The sequence below is a fragment of the Diabrotica undecimpunctata genome, chromosome 1, assembly GCF_040954645.1.
Source record: "Diabrotica undecimpunctata isolate CICGRU chromosome 1, icDiaUnde3, whole genome shotgun sequence".
Lineage (NCBI taxonomy): Eukaryota > Metazoa > Arthropoda > Insecta > Coleoptera > Chrysomelidae > Diabrotica > Diabrotica undecimpunctata.
In genome coordinates this window covers 95674140-95696498 of record NC_092803.1, presented here as the reverse complement: position 1 = coordinate 95696498, position 22359 = coordinate 95674140, and the positions used below count along the sequence as shown (strand labels likewise).

The following is a 22359-nucleotide window of genomic DNA, read 5'->3' as shown; positions in this document are numbered from 1 at the left end:
TATTCTTAATACTAATAATATTGGAAATAAGAATGAAAATTATATAAGCAATAAAAAATAAACAATGAAGTTGTCGGCAATTAGTTCAAATGTCGTTTTTTGGCTATTTCCTCAATGACATACTTTTTATAATTTTGTTTATTAATTTTAGCAAGCTCTAATAATTCTGCTTTTGTCATTGTATCGTCAAAGAATAAATTCTTAGAAGTTAACCACATTGCAATTCCATCTTTCCTCCATTGAGTAGTTGGTAAACGTTCAACTATTCTAGAGTACGTCAGTCTCGTTGTTATATAAATATAAAAGATGTTCAATGTGTAAATTGTCTAGAAAATCATCCTGCCAGCTATAAGGGATGCTCAATATACAAAGAGCTACAGAAAAAAAAATGTCCAACACTTAGAGATAAAAACGCAAGTCAACCACCTCGTGCAGAATTTCCTTCAAGCACTCAACCAACTACAAGCTATGCGAAAATTGTTGCAGGAAGAGATAATAGAAATACATCTACCATAGATGAGACTCCTCATATAATAGAAACAACAACTTCTCAACATATACAAAATAATCTAGAACTACTAGTACATAAGTTAATGGAAAGAATGGATAAGATGTTTGATCTCATAATTTCTCTGATATCCAAGCTTAACCTTCAACACTAAACTAAAGATGTGCTGTTGGAATGCCAATGGCTTAACCACTCATTTCCACGAAGTTAAAGCATTTATTTACTGTCATAATCTAGATGTTATGTTCATTTCCGAAGCACACATGACTAATAAGAGCCATTTCCATATTCCCAAATATTCAACCTATGTAACTCAACATCCATTAGGTAAAGCCCACGGAGGTACGGCAATTATTATAAGAAATAACATTAAGCATCATGAAACAAATAAAATTAGTAAAGTTAACATCCAAGCCACATCAGTGTCGGTCGAAGATTCACAAGGCTCGATTATTCTATCTGCTGTTTACTGTCCACCGAATAAAATAAATAAAGCTGATCATTTTACTGAATACTTTAAGATGCTAGGACACCGTTTCATTTCTGCTGGAGATTATAATGCCAAACATCATAAATGGAGTTCCAGAATCGTAACCTCACGTGGACGAGAATTATTAAAAAGTATTAATGAGAATCATTTAATTCCTTTCTCTACTGGAGAGCCTACGTATTGGCCTACTGATAGACAAAAAATTCCTGATCTTATTGATTTTGCTATAGTAAAAGGAATATCACATACCTACCTCCAAATTTCTCCTTCATTTGACCTCTCATCAGATCATTCCCCTTTCTTCATAGATCTACAAAGCCAAATTCATAACTGTTCTAAACATTTAACACTCTCTAATAAAAGAACAAACTGGAACAGATATAGAGAAGAAATAAAAACATCCATCAATCTAAACTTGCCTCTTAAAAGTGATAGTGACATAGAAAACGCAGTTGCTCACTTAACTACAGTTATTCAGCAAGCTGCTTGGACGTCCACCCCAGAAATTTATTACAAACACAATTCCGAGTCCTATCCTGCACACATAAATACACTCATATTGGAAAAAAGAAAACTGCGAAAGATATGGCAGCTCACTAGGTATCCAGAAGATAAAACAAATCTGAATAGAGCTTGCAGACTACTCAAAAGAAAACTGATTCAACATAAAGACAGTGGAATCAACAAATATTTAAAGAACCTCTCACCTGCAGATGATACAAACTATTCGCTGTGGAAACTAACAAAAAAACTTAAACACAACGAACAAATGAATATGCCAATCAGGAAACAAAATGGCACTTGGGCTAAAACTGATATAGATAAAGCATATACTTTTGCAAATCATCTATGCGAGGTATTTCAACCGCATCAGAGGGAAGTCTCAGGTGAAGAAGAACAAGCTATCCATGAAGTCATAAATGCACCATATCAAATGGCTCCACCTATTAAACCTGTTAAGAAATCTGAAATCAAAGAAATAATTGATAATCTGGAAATTAAAAAGTCACCTGGATATGACTTAATATCTAGTTTAGTACTAAAAAATCTACCCAATGAAGGCGTAAGTTTAATTACTTATATATTTAATTCAATATTAAAAACAGGTTATTTTCCACTGCAATGGAAAGTTGCTCAAATTGTTCTGATTCCAAAACCTAATAAGGATCACACGGAAGTATCTTCATACCGTCCTATTAGCTTGTTGCCTATTATATCCAAAGTATTTGAACGGCTTTTTCTGAGAAGACTGGAGCTTATTTTATATGACAGTAATGTTTTACCGAATTATCAGTTTGGGTTTAGGAAACAACATGGTACTATCGAACAAATTCATAGGGTGGTAAAGACTATCAGAAATTCGCTTGAACAAAAAAATTACTGTACTGCTGCATTTCTAGATGTCTCTCAAGCATTCGACAAAGTTTGGCATGTAGGTCTTATCTCCAAAATTAAATCTATATTTCCTCATCCCATAAGCTCACTTTTAAGATCCTACCTGACAGATCGATTCTTTCAAGTCAAAAGAGGTGGGGAAATCACTATCCATCCATCCATCCAATGGCGCTACAGCCCAAATCGGGCCTTGGCCTCCTTCAACAGGCTTCTCCAACCATCTCTATTTACCGCTGTTCTTTTCCATGAACGCGTTCCCAGGCAGTTCCTGGCATCCTCATCGACTTCATCTTCCCATCTCTTTTTAGGTCTTCCAACAGGTCTTTTTCCCTGTATTCTTGCATTTAATAATTTTCTGGGGATTCTATTCTCATGCATGCGGACCACGTGCCCTGCCCATCGTAATCTCTGCAGTTTAGTATGTTGTGCTAGAGTTGGTTCGCTATATTGCTCGTATATTTCTCTATTGTACCTAATTCGCCAGTTGTTGTTTTCACTTATTGGGCCCAGGATCCTACGTAATATTTTTCTTTCAAACACATCTAATGCATTGGCAGATTTCTGTGTCACCACCCATGTTTCGCAACCATAACTTACTATGGGCCTGATTATTGTTTTATAGACCCGGAGTTTTGTTTTCCGGTGTACGTCTCGCGATTTGAATATGTGGCCCATCGCGAAATAGGCTTTATTTGCCAGCACAAGCCTTCTATTTATTTCCGGTTCTTCTTCATTGCTTGCGACCAGATCCATTCCTAGGTATGTGAATCTATTTACATGTTCTATATCGTCAATAAAGTGTTGTTGCACCGGTCTATTTGATCTGGTTTGTATGAGTAGTTTTGTTTTATTTGTATTTATTGCTAGTCCTACTGCTTCTGCACTCTGTTTCAACTGGGGAAATCACTAACCTGTTTCCAATTTGTTCCGGAGTTCCACAAGGAAGCATACTAGGACCCACCCTCTACTTAATATTCACATCAGATCTCCCAACGACGACCAATACAACAATCGCTACATATGCCGATGACACAGTTATCATGGCTTCAAATTCTACAGCAGCTGAAGCAGCCCAGGTATTACAAAATCACCTACTTAAACTAGAGAGCTGGCTTAAGCTGTGGCGGGTCCAAGTTAACAGTTTAAAATCAACACAAATAACGTTTACTTTAAAAAAAGGTGTCGCGCCACCGGTTTCTATAAACAACACTCCACTACCAGTTAATAACGTCGTTAAATACTTAGGAATCCATTTGGATAGCAAACTTAATTGGGGCATCCACATCTGGAAGAAACGCCTTCAACTCAGCTTAATCTACAGGAAAATGTATTGGTACATGAGTCGAAAATCAAATCTTAGCCTGGAGAACAAACTTCTGATATATAAATGTATTTTAAAACCGATATGGCAATATGCAGCACAAATCTGGGGTACAGCAAGTAATACCAACATACAAAAACTTCAACGTTTCCAATCGAAAGTACTGCGCCAGATCTGTAATGCCCCTTGGTATATCACGAACCACAGATTACACCACGATTTACAGCTACCAACAGTTTGCGAAGCAATATCTGCTGTAAACTCTGTATACAAGAACAGACTATCCTGCCATCCAAATCCGCTGGCCACGGATCTGCTCAACATTTCACACGTAAGAAGATTAAAACGACCAGACCCTTTGGACCTCTAGTAAATCAGGAAAAATAGAACATAGTGTCATGGTGCGGTGAAATAACAAGTTTCTATTCAGGTGTTTTCTAAATCTTTCCTTAATTTGTGTTTTTGCCTTGTAATTCTGATATGTGTGTCAGTGATGTTTACCTGTATTAAACTCTGTTTGTTAAGTGAAAGTTTAAATTAGTTGATATATCATAGATTATATTTATGCTATCTTTTACCTGGGTGCTCGCCACTGGGCAGCTTCCCACTATGTTATTGTACATATATTATACATATTGCTTATTGTTTATAATGAGACAGATTGCAATAAACATTGGATGTTAAAAAAAAAAAAAAAAAAAATTCTAGAGTGGTAACTTGCATTGTACATCACAATAACTGAATTTTTAGGTATGAATTCAATCATCTGTTCGAAATATTCTTCAAACACGTCTCCGTTCATCTCTTCGTGATAATCACAGGTCTTTTTTGATTCAAACAAAAGTAAACCCTCCTTAAGAAATCCATTCATACTACCTATATGGGTAACAATTAATCGTCGACCTTTACCTGTTGTTTCCTTGAAACCAGGTTAATATCCTTCCAGAAATGCTTGTCGACATGTTTTTATAGTTTTGTCTTATCAAACTCTCCCTACAGTATGCCCTTCATTAACCCACGTTTCATCTAAATAATAAATGTTCTTATTTTCTGTCCTCATTTTTTTTATTTTTCTGAGGTAGTCTCGTTTCCAACACACAATTTCTTCGGAATCGATAAGCATTGACTGTCTGCCCACTCTTTCATACTTAAAGTTTAACTCATGCAAAACTTTCCAAAGTTTGTCTCTACTTATTGTGGGTAAATCGGGATCGTCGGTAATGGCTTGTAAAACTTTATCTTGAGTTGGTATTTGTTTGTTAAAAAAAATGAGTGGACCATTCTACGAATTGCATTTTTGAAAAATTCATCCACATTCACTTTCGACTATTTTGGTCTTCCTGGTCTCGGTTTGAATGGCGTTATACTAGCTGATTTTTCCTCTTTTAAAATGTTATATACAGTTGATTTTGAATATCCCATTACTTTAGACGAAATTTCAACTATACTATAAACAGTATTGGAAGGATTGTGTTGCTTAAAATAATTGTAGACGTTAAGGATAACACTCTTTACGTTAAGTGATAAATGATTCAACTTTAATTTTTTAACTGGTGTATAATCACACGTTAATTCCATATTCTATAAACTTACTACTCACTCTTGCAAAAAACAATTGTGTCAGATCTCTTCACTCGCTTAAAGCCGGTTTTCACGTTACGTCTTATTGTACATTTTGTTGGATAGGACAAGTCCTATACAATAAAACGTGGCATGTAAACAGCAAAACGTACGTCTTGTCGAATCGAAATGAAATCCAAGGTCAGATCGTAGAAATGATGGGAGAAGCATAGTTTTGCGAGAACTGATAGGATAAAACGTTACGTGAAAATACATGTTCAGAGAAGTCGTCCGATCTTGACTTATTTGACGACTAATTCCACTGCAGTTCGTTTCATTTTTCATTATTTCACTTCGGAAATCGTTCTCAAAATACAAACTAATGTTTGTATTTTGAGAACGTTTGTGGCTTATTCCCAGTTAAATATAAATTAATTTAAAATGCCACAAGAAAATAGCTTCAGAACAATATTAAAATATTATTATTGTTTTATACTGTATTTTACTTAAACACGCGTTCTTTCTAAAAATATTTTATTTTTAATTATCTACGTACATTTACTACCGAGTCAACTAAGTTGTGTAACGTGGCTGTTATCGAAAATAACATGAAACACAACTTAAAACTGTAAGTTTTAAGTTGAAATTAACTTAAAACACAGTATGTTTTATCTTTAATTCTAGACTTAAATTAAGACATTTAAAGGTTTTAATGTGCTAAAATTATTTTTTTACTTTTAATATTTGCAAAACATGAAAACAAAAGCCGAAAATATATTTGAAATTTTAAATAATTAATGTATTTAAATGTATTAACAATATTTAGTAAATGTTTTATTTTTAACTATTGTAAATTAAAATCAATACTTACAAAGTAAGCAAGCAAGTAAGAAAAAATAGCGATAATTTATAAATTTTATAAATCTATTTTTACCGGAAAGTTTATTATTAAGTGTTATATATGAGTCCGGCAGCGGAATAAGAGACACTGTGAAAAAGACTAGGGGTCGATAGTCGTCGATAGTGAGGTTAGGTGATGGAAGGCCGTGGGTCTACGGATCCATCCATAATGTATGTTTGGGTAATTATTTAGTAAGCCGGAACGCCTCAAAAATGCCAAATTTTTTGTGGACTTAGCCGAAAAACTGAAAAAAAACCTCAAATTTTAATGTTTTCTTTGCTTTAAACTAGTAAAAGTGACCAAATATTCAAAAATACAGAAAAAATAACAAAAAAAGTAGTATGAATAAAAAAAAAATTACATAAAAAGCAATGAAAAGTATATATACATGTCTTAATAAAAAAAACGTAACTAAAACATATTAAATCTCACTGTTTTTTACTGTTAAATTATGAAAAAATGGGTAAAATTGTTTAAAATAATCAAGATTTTTAACATTTCAAAACAATATGGCGGCCATGCGCAAGAAGTTAAATTTTATGTACTTTTAACATTGTTGCCAGTTTTAACCTTTAAAAGATCTAAAAATTTCATGAAAATTACCTTAATTAAAACAGGTGGATACAATCTTAATATTTTATTATTAAAAATGTAAACCAAAAAACCAAATCTAACCTAACACTGGTAAAAAAAGCAGTAATATAAATAAATAAAATGTTATAATATAATTAAAAATCAAAATTTTTATATTTCATAAGAAAACATGAAATTAAAACTAAACCAACGTAACCAAATCTAACCTAACGCTGGTAAAAAAGCAGTAATAAGAATAAAATTTTGTATAATTAAAAATCAAAATTTTTATATTTCATAAGAAAACATGAAATTAAAACTAAACCAACGTAACCAAATCTAACCTAACGCTGGTAAAAAAGCAGTAATAAGAATAAAATTTTATCAAAATTTTTATTGTTCATAAGAAAACGTGATAATAAACGTATAGCAACGTAACCAAATCTAAACTGACCCTTGTAAAAAAGCTATACTTTTCAGTTAAAAGTAGGTAATAATTTATTCGTTTTAAGTTTTAGGTAAATTTTTATTTTTCATTAGAAAACATAATTTTGAATAACTATGGCAACACTGGTTAAAATTACCCTTCTTGATCATAAGAAACAGTTGTCATTCCTGTCATTTCTTGTTGTTTCATGGTAAATAATGGCGGTGGCTTTTAAAAATCGGGCATATTTTAAATCGGAATTATATAAAAAAGAACGCTTTGCACCGAATAAAAATCCTTGCACAATCATTAGTAAGTGAAGGAGAATTCATTGATATAAATTTCATCTCCGTAGACACGGTTCCGGTTTATTAAACTAGTACCTATGTTTGTAACCACTGTATCTATTAATAAATTGTTTTGTACAATAGTCGGTGCCTCATTAAATACATAACATATTTGGCGACGAGTCACAGAAAAAATCCACGCAAAAGTGGAAAAATGTCGTTAATTGGATACATTGAGCAGTTCAATCCTGCGAAAAGTGATATCACCTCTTATATAGAGAGACTTGAGCAGTTGTTTATATGTAATGTAGTGGAAAAAGACAAGGAAGTTCCATTATTGATTTCTTTAATTGGCGGAGAGACTTACAGTGTCTTAAAAGACTTATTAGCACCAGAGGTACCAAGTTCAAAAACATTTGAGGAGTTAAAAAGAGTTCTGATTGAACATTATAGTCCAAAGCGGTTAGTTATCGCTGAAAGGTATAAATTTTACAATACAAATCAAGAGCCTCAGGAGGATATTAAAAGTTTTGTGTCAAAACTGAAAAGTGTTGCTCAATATTGTAAATTTGGGCAATTTTTGAAAGAATGTCTCAGAGACAGGTTTGTATGTGGTGTACGATCAGTTCAAATAAGACGTAAACTCCTGGCAGAATACAACATTTCCTTTGAAAGCTTATGAGATAGCCTTGTCAATAGAACTTACAGAAGGTCGAGTTAGAAGGATGGAACAGGAAAATGTAGCGGCAATAGAAGGGAAGTTAGATAAAGTAATGTTAAGAAAGAGGGAAGCTACAGTGAAGAAAGATGATGGCCATCAAACTGGTAGAAGTAATGTCCAACCCAAGTCATGCTTTAGATGTGGTAGAAAACATGACTCATCAAAATGTTCAGCCAAAGCATGGCAATGTTTCAGTTGTAAGAAAGTGGGACATAAAAGTGCAGTATGTCGTTCGAAAGTTAGTTTGTTAGAAGAAGATGATATGCAGGATGAAATTGAGGAGGAAAATTCATTATTTCTAGGTTTCTTGTCTTCATTGGAACCTGAAAATTCAGCTCCAGAGAAAATAGTATTAGAAGTAGAAGGTAATTCAATTTTATTTGACATTGATACAGGTGCATATCGTACAGTAATTCATATAAAGGACTTTTAAAAGTTTTTATCAGCTTTAAATATTTATTCTGTTAAGTATTGTTTAAAGGTATTAACTGGCGAGGGAGTAAAAATTGTGGGAGAAACTGATGTATTAGTAAAACATAAAAACAATACAATAAAATTACCTATTGTCATTTTAGAAAGTAAACATAATTTTACTCCGCTGTTGGGTAGGAATTGGTTAAATGTATTGCATCCTAATTGGAGACAAATAGTTAACTGTTCACAAAATGAATTTGTTAGTCAGCTGGAATTGGAAAACCTTGAAACTTCAAGTTTAATTTCACAATTAAAAAGGGAATTTAAATCAGATTTTAATGAGAATAATAATTCATTCATTAAGGGTTTTGAAATTGATTTAAAACTAAAAGAAAATACGCAACCCATTTTTCATAGGGCCTATGATATGCCATTTGCCCTAAAAAATAAAGTTGAATTGGAAATAAAAAAACTAGTGGAGTTTAGAAAAAGTCAGTTACAGTAACTGGGCTAGTCCCATAGTAGTAGTTCCAAAAAAATTGTCTGAGGAACTAAGAATTTGTGTAGATTTTAAAAAAACATTAAACAAAGTCTTAGATAGTGATCATTGCGCATTACCATTACCAGAAAATATCTTCGCATGTCTAAGCAGACATAAATACTTTACGGTTTTAGATTTAAAAGGTGCTTATCAACAGCTAAAGGTCAGTAAAAATACACAAAAAATGTTAGTAATAAACACCCATATAGGTTTGTTTGCCTTCACTAGACTAACTTATAACTAACTTTTCGAAACTAAAGTAGAATTTTTAGGTCATATTATAGATGCCAAAGAAATACATCCTACTAAAGAAAAAATACTAGCAATTAACTCAGCTCCAACACCAAAGAATACAACTGAATTAAAGTTATATTTAGGTTTGCTAAACTACTATGGAAAGTTTATCCCGATGTTGTCTTCCAAATTAAAACCATTATACAAACTGTGTCAAAATAATATTAATTCCAGTAGTAGCTGGTCACCTGAATGTGATAAAGTATTTCAAGAAAGTAAAAAGTGGTTAACATAATATAATAGTGTTATTACTCATTATGATCCATCTCTTCCAATTTATGTCACATGTGATGCAAGTAGTTATGGTGTCAGTTATGTCTTAAGTCATAAAATTGGTCACGTAGAGAAACCTGTCATGTTTGCATCAAGTACACTGTCTAGTACAGAAAAAAAGTATAGTAATTTGGAAAGGGAAGCCCTTGCTATTATGTTTGCTTTAAATAAATTTCATAAATATCTTTATGGTCGTAAATTTATACTGATTACAGATCATCAGCCATTACAGTTTATCTTTGGAAAAAATAAAGGAATTCCAATTTCAGCGGCTGCAAGAATTACAAGATGGGCTATCACTCTGTCAGGTTATCAGTACGATATTCAGTACAAAAAGGGAGCAGCAATTAACAATGCTGATGGTTTATCACGTTTACCCTGTAGTGATAATACAAAAATTACAGACTATTTGTATTCTTTTAGTTTGGTAGATCAAATGCCTTTAAACGCGTGTCATATTGCAAATGAAACAAACAAAGATTTATTGTTATTAAAAGTAAAAGATTTCATTTTATCAGGTTGGCCTAGGAAAGTGAGTGATGAATCTTTGAAACCATACTTTAAACGTAGAAATGAATTGTCAATTGAACAAAATTATCTTCTAGTGGGAAATAGAGTAGTTATTCCAAATCAATTACAAGATAAGGTGTTAGACTTATTTCACGAACAACATAATGGTATTGTTCGTACTAAAATGTTGGTACGTTCATATTGTTGGTGGCCAAATGTGAATGAACATATTAAAAAATTCATATCATGTTGTAATGTATGTCAACAATGTCAAAATTCCACAAATTCAAGCAAGGAATTATGTCCGTGGCCGTCTGCACCACACAACTTTTACAGAGTATATATAGATTTCTTTGTTTAATTTAAGTACACATTTTTAATTTTAATCGATCAGAAATCAAAATGGTTAGATGTAAAATTAATGTCAAATGGTACAGAGGCATCAGAAACTATATCAAAATTAAGAGATATGTTTACTGTAATTGGTCTTCCTGTCGAATTAGTCTCAGACAATGGACCTCCTTTCTATTCCAGTGAATTTGTGGTGTCCCTTAAAGTAATGGTGCTGCGGAGCGTAGTGTTCAAATAGTAAAGAAGAATTTGGAAAAAGCCCTGTTGACTATTAAGAGAGAGGAGATTAATAAACGATTGGTTATTCAGAAAATTCAAAACTTTTTATTCTCTTATAGAACAACTCCTACAACAGCTACAGGGATTTCTCCAAGTGAAATTATTTTTAAAGTGCGTCCTAGAACTAGATTTAATATGTTGAAACCTTCTTGTCATAATAGTAAGCATGCATCTATCCCAATTAAAAATGTGCATACATGGTATAAAGTAAATGAAAGTGTCTATATTAAAAACAAACAAACAAAATTATTGCAGAAAGGAAAGATTATGAAAATTTTAAGTAACTGTACTTATCTAGTATGTAGTAATGGTGTAATAAAATTTACACACGCAAATGATATGAGAAAATACAGAGTGATGATGTGCCAGTGTTACGTGACAGTGTTACAATTGAAATCCCAGTGAATCCAAATTTGAAAAACGAGCCTATTCAATTAGAACCGAAGGAGCCCATTCCAAGTTCATCACAAGAAGAAACAAACACATCTATACCGAGTGATGAAACATCCAATGATTGCAATATTAGAACGCGCTCTGGAAGATTAGTAAAAGCTCCCATTAAACTTGATCTCTAACGAGGGAGGAGATGTTATATATGAGTCCGGCAGCGGAATAAGAGACACTGTGAAAAAGACTGGGGGTCGATAGTGAGGTTAGGTGATGGAACGCCGTGGGTCTACGGATCCATCCATAATGTATGTTTGTAACCACTGTATCTTTTAATAAATAGTTTTGTACAATAGTCGGTGCCTCATTAAATGCATAACATTAAGCAGAATTATATATTGATTATAGTAATTATTAACCAGAAAATTGGCATACATCAAGAACTGAGACTTCGATAAATCCCAGATATGTAAACATGTCTGGGACAGACCACAATGGAAATATGCATCAATAATCATGAAGGAAACATATATAAAAAAGAGAAAGGTTAAAGAAGCAGCATCAGTAGAATGTAGCAGGATTTGGTTGCCAATGATAAAAGAAGGAGCAGGTGGAAAAACATCATCTACAATCTTACATACAACACATATGTAACACACAATACACATAAACACAATCCTATTTTTTTCCTCAATTTATGTACTCAATCACAATTTCGATACAGTGTTTTACTCAAACATATAACACAAAATACACAAAATAGTCAGAATTTGATATTCCTAGGGTAAAAATATCACCCCTAAATATTGTACAGCAATTATATGCTATTGCCTACAAGACCGAGGTCCAGCATGCCAATTTAGTAATGACATAACCAATAACAAAATCTTTGGTTATACATTTTTCAAAATTTGTGTAATAATCTTTATTTGAAAACGATTTCCGGAGTGGATATCGATACGTCAAACTTTTGTTAATTAAAAATGTGATTTTCATTACAACCAATAATTGTGGCTTAATCCCATATAAACATAATATTTAAATTAATAATCTAAATCGATGAGAAATAGACTGTTAAGAAATATGGAAAGTCTAAATTTTAAAGATAAAGTAAAGTTGGCTAAGTCCAGTGTTAGTATTTTCAGATCCAGTAAGTTGATTATACTATTTAGGGATAACTAACGAGTCTGACTTTTTTTTTATTTTATTAACGCATCAACCACGCAGGGTCATTAGCGTATTTAGATTAATACAATATAGATACAATAAGTGAAATATACATTAGTTTACAATAATAATAATAATAATAATATCTGTGTGTGTTACAATGTACGTTTTAGATCTTTTGAAGAAGTTGGCAGTCTTTAAGATAGGAAAATATTTTTCGGCTGACTGTATTTTCTTCTAGGGCATCTCTTAGGGAGTTAGGTATGTTATATTTGAGTCGTTCACTATTATATTTGGGACACTGTATTAAAAAATGTTTTACCGTTAGAACACTGTGGCACACTTCACACACTGGTTTATTTTTGCGCTGTAATAAATAGTCATGACCATATACAAAACCCTTATACAACCAGTCTTGACATATGGGTCGGAGACATGGACCAAGACATTTCCAAGGCAGATGAAAATCTCCTGCTTATATTTGAACGAAGGATCCTGAGAAGAATATTTGGTGGCATCTGTGAAAATGGTGTTTGGAGAAGGAGGTACAACTACGAGATATATCACAGATATAAACATATATTTGGTGGTAAAGACGTAGTATCCTTTATAAAAATAGGAAGACTAAGATGGGCAGGACATCTGGCAAGATCACAGCAGAACAACCCTCCTAGAAGAATCCTTATGTCACAACCTGTGGGAAGTAGAAAAAGGGGTAGACCAAAACTCAGATGGAGGGATGGTGTAGATGAGGATGGTAGACAAATAGGCGCAGCAAACTGGCAACAGTTGGCAATGGATAGAACTGACTGGCGTAATAGACTTGGGAAGGTCGAGGCTCTTTTATAGGGCTGTAGCACCAATGATGATGATGATGAATAAATAGTCATGAGTAAGTCGTGTATGGCCGATACGGAGACGGGTAAGTATCACTTGCTCTCTCCTGTCTTTTATTTTTGGTTTCCAAAGATGTGAATGTTTGTTGACTTCGTATAGCCTTGATGGAGTATTGTTCCAAGTTTGTTGTCATTTTTGAATTATTTTTTGTTTTAAGTATGGTTTTAAATCGTTTTGTACCAATTTATTACTTTCTTCGGACATCGGGTTAGTTGGTGCGTTTTTAGCCAGTTTATCTACAACTTCGTTACCTTCAATTTCGATATGAGAAGGCACCCATAAAAAGTGAACTTGGATGTTCTTATTTGAAATGTTTTTAAGTTCTTTTTTAATAAGAAGTAGAAGGGAGTTGTCACAGTACAATTAGTCAGTAAGGATAATGAACTTAAAGAATCTGTGATTATTATACATCTTTCTTTGTTTCTGTTTTATATTAACAATAGTGCTTTTAGAATTGCGAATAATTCAGCCGAAAAGATGGTTGTAATTGATGGCAATTTGGAACTAACTGAGGAGTCTTCCGAATAAATTGCTGCTCCAACTCTGTCTTCATTTTTTGACGCATCGGTGTTTACGTTGCAGGTATTGCCATATCTGTTTAATAGTGTATAAAACTTTTGTTTAATGACAGTTGATGATATCTCTGATTTTCTTAGGTTTGTTAGACTGATGTCGATATCAGGAATAGATATTGTCCATGGTGCAGGGTTGTGGATTGAAGAGGTATCATAGGTTTTTGGAAATTGAAAATTTAATTTGGATAAGTATGATTTTATACGAAAGTAAAAAGGATGATCAATTTGATGTGTTTGTTGAAATTTATTTGTAAATCGATCAGCAACAACGTTATGCAGTACTGGATTATTTCGGTTTAATGACACTGCCGCTGCATATGTTAGGCTTAGATATTGTCTTCTGAAAGCAAGAGGAAGTTCTCCACTTTCCCAATAGAGACTTTGAATGGGACTTGTGTAGTGAGTACCTAAAGAAATACGTAGACATCTATTTTGGATAATATCCAGTGACTTCAAATGTGATTTTTTGGAGGAGTTGTAGAAGATGGCTCCATAGTCAATTTTTGATCGAATTATGGATTTGTAAATAAGTATTAAACTTAATTAATCGGCACCCCAGTTTTTAAAGGCAAGTGATAGTAAATTTATACCAGGTAGACAGGATTTTTTCAGCTGTTGAATATGTGTCTTCCAAGTTAATTTTTTATCAAACGTCATACCCAAGAATCGGATTTCTTCTGCATAATCTAGTTTTTGTTCGTGTAGATATAATTCTTTTGTTTGAATTTGATTTCTCTTTGAGAAACAGATTGCTTTCGTTTTTGTAGTGTTAAACTGAAGTCCACTTGTAGCTGACCATTTCTCAATGTGTGTTAACGCTTTTTGAATGTGATTGTGAATCGTTGCTATGTTTTTTCCTCTACAGAAAAATAACTAGGTCGTCAGCGTATAATCTAGCTTTGACGGGGTTTTCAATTTGTGTTAATTTCGAATTTATTGCTACTAAGAATAAAGTTGTGCTTAAATTTGATCCTTGTGGTATACCATTTTGTTGAATTTTTGTTTGAGAATATATTCCGTGAACTCGAACTTGAAATTGTCTGTTTTCAAGAAAATATGAAATGTATTTTAATATGTTTAATATGTTATTAACCAGTTGCTGAGTGTTTTAATGATTGAATATTTCCAAACTGTATCATATGCTTTGCTTATATAAAAAAATCCAACACAATGCTGTTTTATTGCAAATGCTTCGTGGATTTCTGATTCTAAGTCAACGAGGTTGTCTAAAGTAGAGCGATGTTTTCGGAAACCACATTGTTCTGGAATAATTAATTTGTTTGCTTCTAAATACCACATAAGCCTATTGTTTATTATCTTTTCTAATATTTTACCTATGCTACATGCGAGTGATATCGGTCGATGTGTTTGTGGATCTGATTTTGGTTTAGGTGGTTTTTGAATAGGTATTATGATTGAATTTTTCCATGATTTAGGAAACACGTTTCTGGATAGGATTATATTGTAGATTTTGAGTAGGTGTTCTTTAGATTGAGGGCCTAAATTTTTAAGAAATATAAACGGTATATTGTCGGGTCCAGGACAAGTGTTCTTACAATTCTGAAATACATTTTCTAATTCTTCCTTTGTTATTTGTATATTAAGATCGTTATTGTTTTGATCGTAATATTCTATAGGATTTTTTCTTCTTTTATTTTGATTTTTAAGTAACTTGAGTTATATTCATAAGTATATGCTAGTATATTGGATATTTCTTCTGGGCTTTTATAAATAATGTTATTTTGAGTTAGAAAGTTGATTGATTTATGGGGTTTGGAACAAGACATTTTGTTGACTTTTTTCCATATAGCTGTAATAGGAGTTGAACTATGTATTGTGGTGACATATTCTCTCCAAGAATCACGTTTGGCTTTTTTAATGGTATAACCAGTCATGATTCCACCAAGGTACCGACTGATGTTTGTGATCTTAATTTGTACTTTGTACTTAATTATTCCAACGTACTTTTTTGCTGATTCTGTGAATACGTTTGTCAGAGAGTATATTGTTTTGTCTATATCTACATTGTCATTTAGGTTTTGCAGGTTGTTTTCAACGTAATTTTGAAATTCTGTCCAATTTGCGCCTTTTAAATTCCATTTTAGTTGTTGCGCGGTAGTTGATTGTAGTTCATTGCTTATTATGATAGGGTAGTAATCACTATCATATAGATCTGGTAACACATCCCACGTAAGAGTATGTGTAATTGATGGTTCGCAAATACATACACTGCCGAGCATAAAATTAGGGTCACCCCGTAATTTGAATTTATTTTAGAAATTATTATTCTGTTTTAACTATTTTCGGTTGTAACATAGTTTACTAATGGATTTCTTGAAAAAAAAATTGTTGTCGTTGTTGTTTCGACAAGCGTTTGAGATAAAAAGGGTCCCTTAGCCCAATTCCTAAAAACCGTTATCAGCACGGTTTTTGTTTCTATTGTTTTAACGTCAATTGTAAATTGTTTGTGTATTGTTATCACTGTCAGTGTATTGCAATGAGCATAAATTCTGTTGTGGCGGCAAGAATTGTGTTGGCGTTAGAAGATGGCCACGATCAGCGCGAAACTGCGAGAAACGTTGGTGTAAGTTTCTCGAGTGTGCAACGAGTATGGCAACGGTACAAAGAGAGCGGTCTGCTTACTCGAAGACCTGGTTCAGGTCGAGGCAGGATTACAACAGCTAGAGATGACCGCTTTGTCGTTCCTAGTGCTTTGAGAAACCAAACGGTCACGGCAGTTTCTCTTCGAAATCATCTGCAAGAAGTAAGAAATGTAAACATAAGTAAATGAACAGTTAGGAGACGACTTCATGCTGCTGGTTTATCTTCTTGAACTAGAGTAACTAGACCGCCACTTTCCCGTGAACACCGAATTGCCAGATTGAATTTTGCACGAGAACACTTGGCTTGGACAATGCAGGATTGGAGTCGTGTATTGTTTTTCGATGAATCGAGATTCTGTCTTACGGGCTCAGACAAACGTGTAAGAGTGTGGCGACGTCCAGGCGAGAGATATGCTCAAGCATGTGTTGCCGAGCGTCTTTTATTTGGTGGAAGGTCAGTTATGGCATGGGGAGGCATATCGTTTGATGCTTGCACGGAGTTAGTCTTTATCGAGAATGGGACATTGACAGCGCATAGGTACCTGACACAGATTCTTGAAGACCATGTTTTACCGTTTATGGTTATTCTTGGAGACGACGCAACATTTATGCATGATAATGCACGGCCATACACTGCTAGGATAGTTACTGAGTATCCTGACGAGGTTCAAATCACACGATTTGTTTGGCCTGCTCGCAGTCCAGATATCAATCCCATAGAACATGTTTGGGATGAGATGAAGAGACGTTTACGGAGTCATGTGCCGGCCCCCAGAAATTCGAGAGAGGTTCGCGACATATTGGTGCAAGAATGGAATAATCTTCCGCAGAATGTGATCCAAAATCTGATCCAAGGCATGCCTCGTCGTTTGCAAGCTGTTATCACTGCCAGATGAGGGAATACTCGCCACTGAAGTTCTTAAAATTTCTTTTTTCAACAAAAAGCACATCAAATTAAAATTGTTCCTTTTCAATATTTAGTATATCAAAGGAAAATTCTTCATTTCCATTATTTTTAATAAACTTTAAACGACAAAAACGTTGTTTTCTTTAAGCAATCCGTTAGTAAACTATGTTACAACCGAAAATATTTAAAACAGAATAATAATTTCTAAAATAAATTCAAATTATGGGGTGACCCTAATTTTATGTTCGGTAGTGTAGATCTATACTAGAGCCTTCACCTGTTCTTGTGTCAAAGCGCGTATGTTGTCCGTCGTTAAGAATATTTAGGTTGACTTCTTCTATTATTTTTTCTATTTTTCGACCTAGAGATGTTAGTTTTGCTGAACCCCATAACGGATTATGTGCATTGAAACCTCCAATTATTATCCTTGGAGCAGGTAGTTGATTTAATAAGTTTGAAATTTCTTTTGAATCGGGTTCTTTATTGGGGGGAATGTAAATATTGCAAATTCAAAAAGAAATTGTGTCTGTGACTCTAATTCCAATTGCTTCAATAGTTGGAGTCTGACTTTTCTGTAAAATGTTGTGGACGTTAATTGGAAAAAACTAATGAAATTCATTTTATTGTTTTAATTTTTAAACCTTGGAGATATAAATACATATCTTTTGCGTTATTTTGCCGGTTTTGAAGGCACTCATCACTGTATATATATATATATATATATATATATATATATATATATATATATATATATATATATATATATATATATATATATATATATATATATATAAAATATATATATATATAAAATATATATATATATAAAATATATATATAAATAAAATCAAATAAAAATTTTATATACATGTATGATAAAAAAGATATTGTATAGAGTTTATACAATATCTTGTGCATAAAGATATTGTATATTCATAGAGTTTGTACAATTACAAATCTAGACAAAAAACATGATTAATGGTTTCAGGTGTTTGCACAGGTGACTAGATGCATGTATTCGCACAGGTGGCCTGAAATAAGAGGTGTAGACACAAAAAAGCTGACTCATGGTATCAAACTTCGCTTGATTGCATGTTTTCATGGATACTTGTGCACGTATAGCGGAAGTGAATGATGTTATATTTCGCTTAATTAGAGGTCACTCCCGAAGTGCTGTCGTTTACAAACTACTCTGCTTTCAAGAGAATTATTCAAATGCACCAAACTCATACCAAAAAATGACGGCTAACAGTTAAAAGGCCAATACTAAATATAGTACTGAATATAGATAAACTACATAAAAATAATAAAAAAATATAATGTGGTCGCATAGGTACACAACATCTGAGATTAATAAATTACCTCAATTACCAAAAAAATACATTGCAATGCATTTGCGCCTTCCAAATTTAAAATTTGGCAGGACCCTGGGCTACCTATCTTTCGACATACGCCCGTCACGAAACCTCTGCCCCTACGAGTCCGACACCAAAGTGAAGGTGCCACGCCACGTATGCACGAAACGTTTCGTGGGGCTCCACCTTCCCCGTAGTACCTGTGTTGTGAGCATCGAGCAAAAAGACAAAAGAGGGAATGTAAAGGTAGTGGGGACAAAAATATTGTTAGACAGGAAGTGCCATCTTGAGAGGCCACATTAAACAAGGAAAGAGAGACTCTTTCCTTGTTTAAGAAATCAAATTTAGTTGGGTTATGTTATTGCTAATGTTATTATTTGTCCCAACTGTCACATGAAAGATTATCTGTATTTTCTATTGAAGTTTTTTTACAATTGTTTCACATTTTAGACTATTATTATATTATTATTTAACTAAAACTTTGTGTTCTATTGTTAAAAAAAAGTATTTATTAAAAGTGTATTATGTATTAATATTATGTAATATAACAAATAAATAGATAAATTAGAACCCATACACCACTGTATAATTATTGTGAAGTGTCATGAAATTTAAATTTGGCGCATTCGCATTTCCGGATATGTCCGCCATCAGAGGCCACTTTTTTGGTCTCCTTTTCATAACGATTAGATTCCCTCTTTTGTCTTTTTGCTTGATGGTTGCGAGTACCTTGCCCACCCGTTATTCCCACACCACGGGCGGGTAGGTTCGGCAGGCGGAGGAATTTCCACCTCGCGCGTAGACAGGTCGCCGCCGAGGATCTCTCCTCTACCACTCTTGGATCTCCCGGTGGGTACGTGCTGGGGAACCCACACCACGCCTGACACAAGGTCAGGAGAGGTATGTACTGGCCCAGGTCGTTCAACCTCACCAGGCTCTTTTGGAATGAGAGTAGAGTGGTCCCACGAGAGTCTCGTCTCGGATACTAGGAATGTAGACCGGTGACCGTGTCGCCGAAGCGACCGTGTGCGTTTCTACCAACCCGACACCTCAAGCGACGTCTCTCCACCTCCCGATTCTTACCCATTAGTCGCCTTTTACGACAGGCAGGGCGTTCTGACCCCGGCCGTATTCTTATCTCCGCGAGTCGGACGGAGACCAAAAAAATACAAGAGAAAACAAGTTATCGGCGACAGAAGTGTACTTCACAGAAAATGCGTAATAGATCTGAACTGTAATACAATAACAAAAAAAGGCTGCTGCTTCGGTTGATCACCGAAAGACAATTTATCTTGGGCCCTGGTCTATTAACTCCGAATAGAAAGTACCATTAAAACAATGACTGTGAGAGCCTACCAAACCTTGATAACTTTGATTATGTTTAGGAAAATGTATGTAATTGCAAAAAAATAACCACGAAAGCTCTAACGAAAATAGTATGAAACTAAAGGGTGGGAAGAAAGGGAAACAAAAAACAAAATAAAATAATTTTCTCAGCAATCAGCATGTATCACAATGAGATATTAAGGGAATGACATCATTAAAAATTAATATCAAAATAAAAAGGTTTAAACCGATAGAAAAGAATATGTTATATCGGTCGCATATATACATAGAACTATAAATAGCAAAACAATTTTACGAGAAAAAATATGAAATAATTAATTAAAAAAATAAAGAATATGAACACTAGCTGAACAGATATTATATGCACGAAATACTTCACGTGGAATCCTTAGAGAAATTATAATTCTTACGAACTACGAATATAAATGGTTTCAGTTATTTTTTTACATTATTGTTAATATTATTACCTGGAGCTCCTTTAATGGTAAATCCACTTCCATTTATCCTAATAAGTGGTCCAGACCAATTATTATAATCAAAAGTAGTAATTCCTTCAAAAGTGAGACTAGCTCCTTGTTTTAAATCGAGTTCTAGAGTCTCTCCTGCAGGTACCTCAAGATTTCTTATAATTATATCGCTACAGCGTTGGACAATATCATTTACTTGATCAAAGTTTATTATTTCACAATTTGTAGGTGAACATTTGCCAGTAGCTACTGACACACTAAATAAGAAAATTAGGAAAAAGTAGCACATTATTGTATGATGAATATATTTCAAAAATAAAGCTTTATTGTTAATAAGGACTACTAACTAATCAATGTTTTCAACTTAATTGCCTTTTTATCGGAAGCAAATTATTGATAAGATTGACGCAAGTAGTTGATTAATGATATAATTTTGTAATTTTTATCTATTAGATCGGAACTATCTGTATATTTTTTTTCGATATTTATATTGATAAATATTCTAATTAATACATTTGATGTAAGTACATTCTTTTTAATGACCAGTTTTCAAATAATTAAATGAAATAAATATCTGATATTTAAACTTGTTTTAAATTATTTTTATTTTGCTTATGAAAAAGGTTTTACTGAAAAATTACATGACAACGCACGGGAACTGAGACCGTCACTTCCAAGAACAATTTTAAAATCAGGAACACGTCCTTAGTCATCATAAAGATAATTCATAAATATATATTCAGTTCTAGAAGATGAAGACCAATAATATGATGGTAACTATTCCAAAAATGACAAAAATTTCTATTTTGATGATAAAAATGATTTTTCTACTGAGGACGCGAACTGAGATGCTTCACTTCCAAAAAAAATTGAAAATCATGAACACGTTCTTTATTTATACTAAAGATATTCATAAATACACATGAGTGCTCGAAGATGGCGACTGATCATAAATTACATAATGCCTAATGAAAAATTATAACGCTAAGATACTGGAGTATACCTTGGAAATGATACATTCCAACCAATATCTCGTAGTTGGAAAAATTGAAATTCTAAGTTTTCTTTAGACTAATACAAAAAACTGATTAAGTCAAAGAATTCAATAGCAATCAGACAATAAGAAGTACAGTCAAAGCGATACATTGATATCGGGTAGACGTGTTTATCGATAAAGTCATTAAGCTCCCAGTTTTTCTGACAATTATAATATTTTAATTTCGTCGTATTTAACAATATTTACTTATTAATATCAGATTCAATACATACGAATTCTTTATATTAATATATAGGGATAAAAAACATTCCTTAATTTTTATGCATTTTTAATGATATAAGTAAATAAAAAATACTTTTTTTTAAAGACAAAATCTTAACAAAGAATTACCTCAAGAAAACAAGTAAATTCTTAAAATGAAAACTTCACATGTGTCACTGTTAGTTTGTATTCACTGCTTGCTTCTCCATTTTTGCAATAATCGCATGTAACAACTGTTGTCATATGTTGTTTGCAAACTGACTTATTGCAACATCCGCAGATAATTGTTGTGGCTCGATTGTTTTTCCTACCGCAAATGAAACACCGCGCTCTGATCTTTGCAGGTGGTTCCTCATTGTCCTCTGTTGGTTTTTTATATTTTGCCAGAAAACCTTTTATATCACTTGGCAGTGATTGAATACTGGCGCGTTCAGAGAGGTATGGCTTCATCAAACCTAAGGAAAACACTTTCAAAAATTCCCGTCTATGCTTATAAGCTGCATTGACATGAGTTGCATTATAGAGAAGTTGTCCATTGATTCCCGCGATGT

At 33.3% G+C, this 22359-nt stretch overlaps 1 protein-coding gene across 1 annotated transcript in view; it reads right to left on the bottom strand.

Moving 5' to 3' along the window:
- LOC140451643 (polygalacturonase-like) overlaps nucleotides 1-20919 on the bottom strand; it is a 264961-nt gene extending 244042 nt beyond the window's left edge. Inside the window, exon 1 of the mRNA XM_072545488.1 lies at nucleotides 20551-20919. Within this exon, the coding sequence (XP_072401589.1) occupies nucleotides 20551-20839 (289 nt within the window). The 5' untranslated portion in view covers nucleotides 20840-20919. The remainder of the gene's footprint in view (nucleotides 1-20550) is intronic.
- Between the last annotated feature and the right edge of the window lie 1440 nt (nucleotides 20920-22359).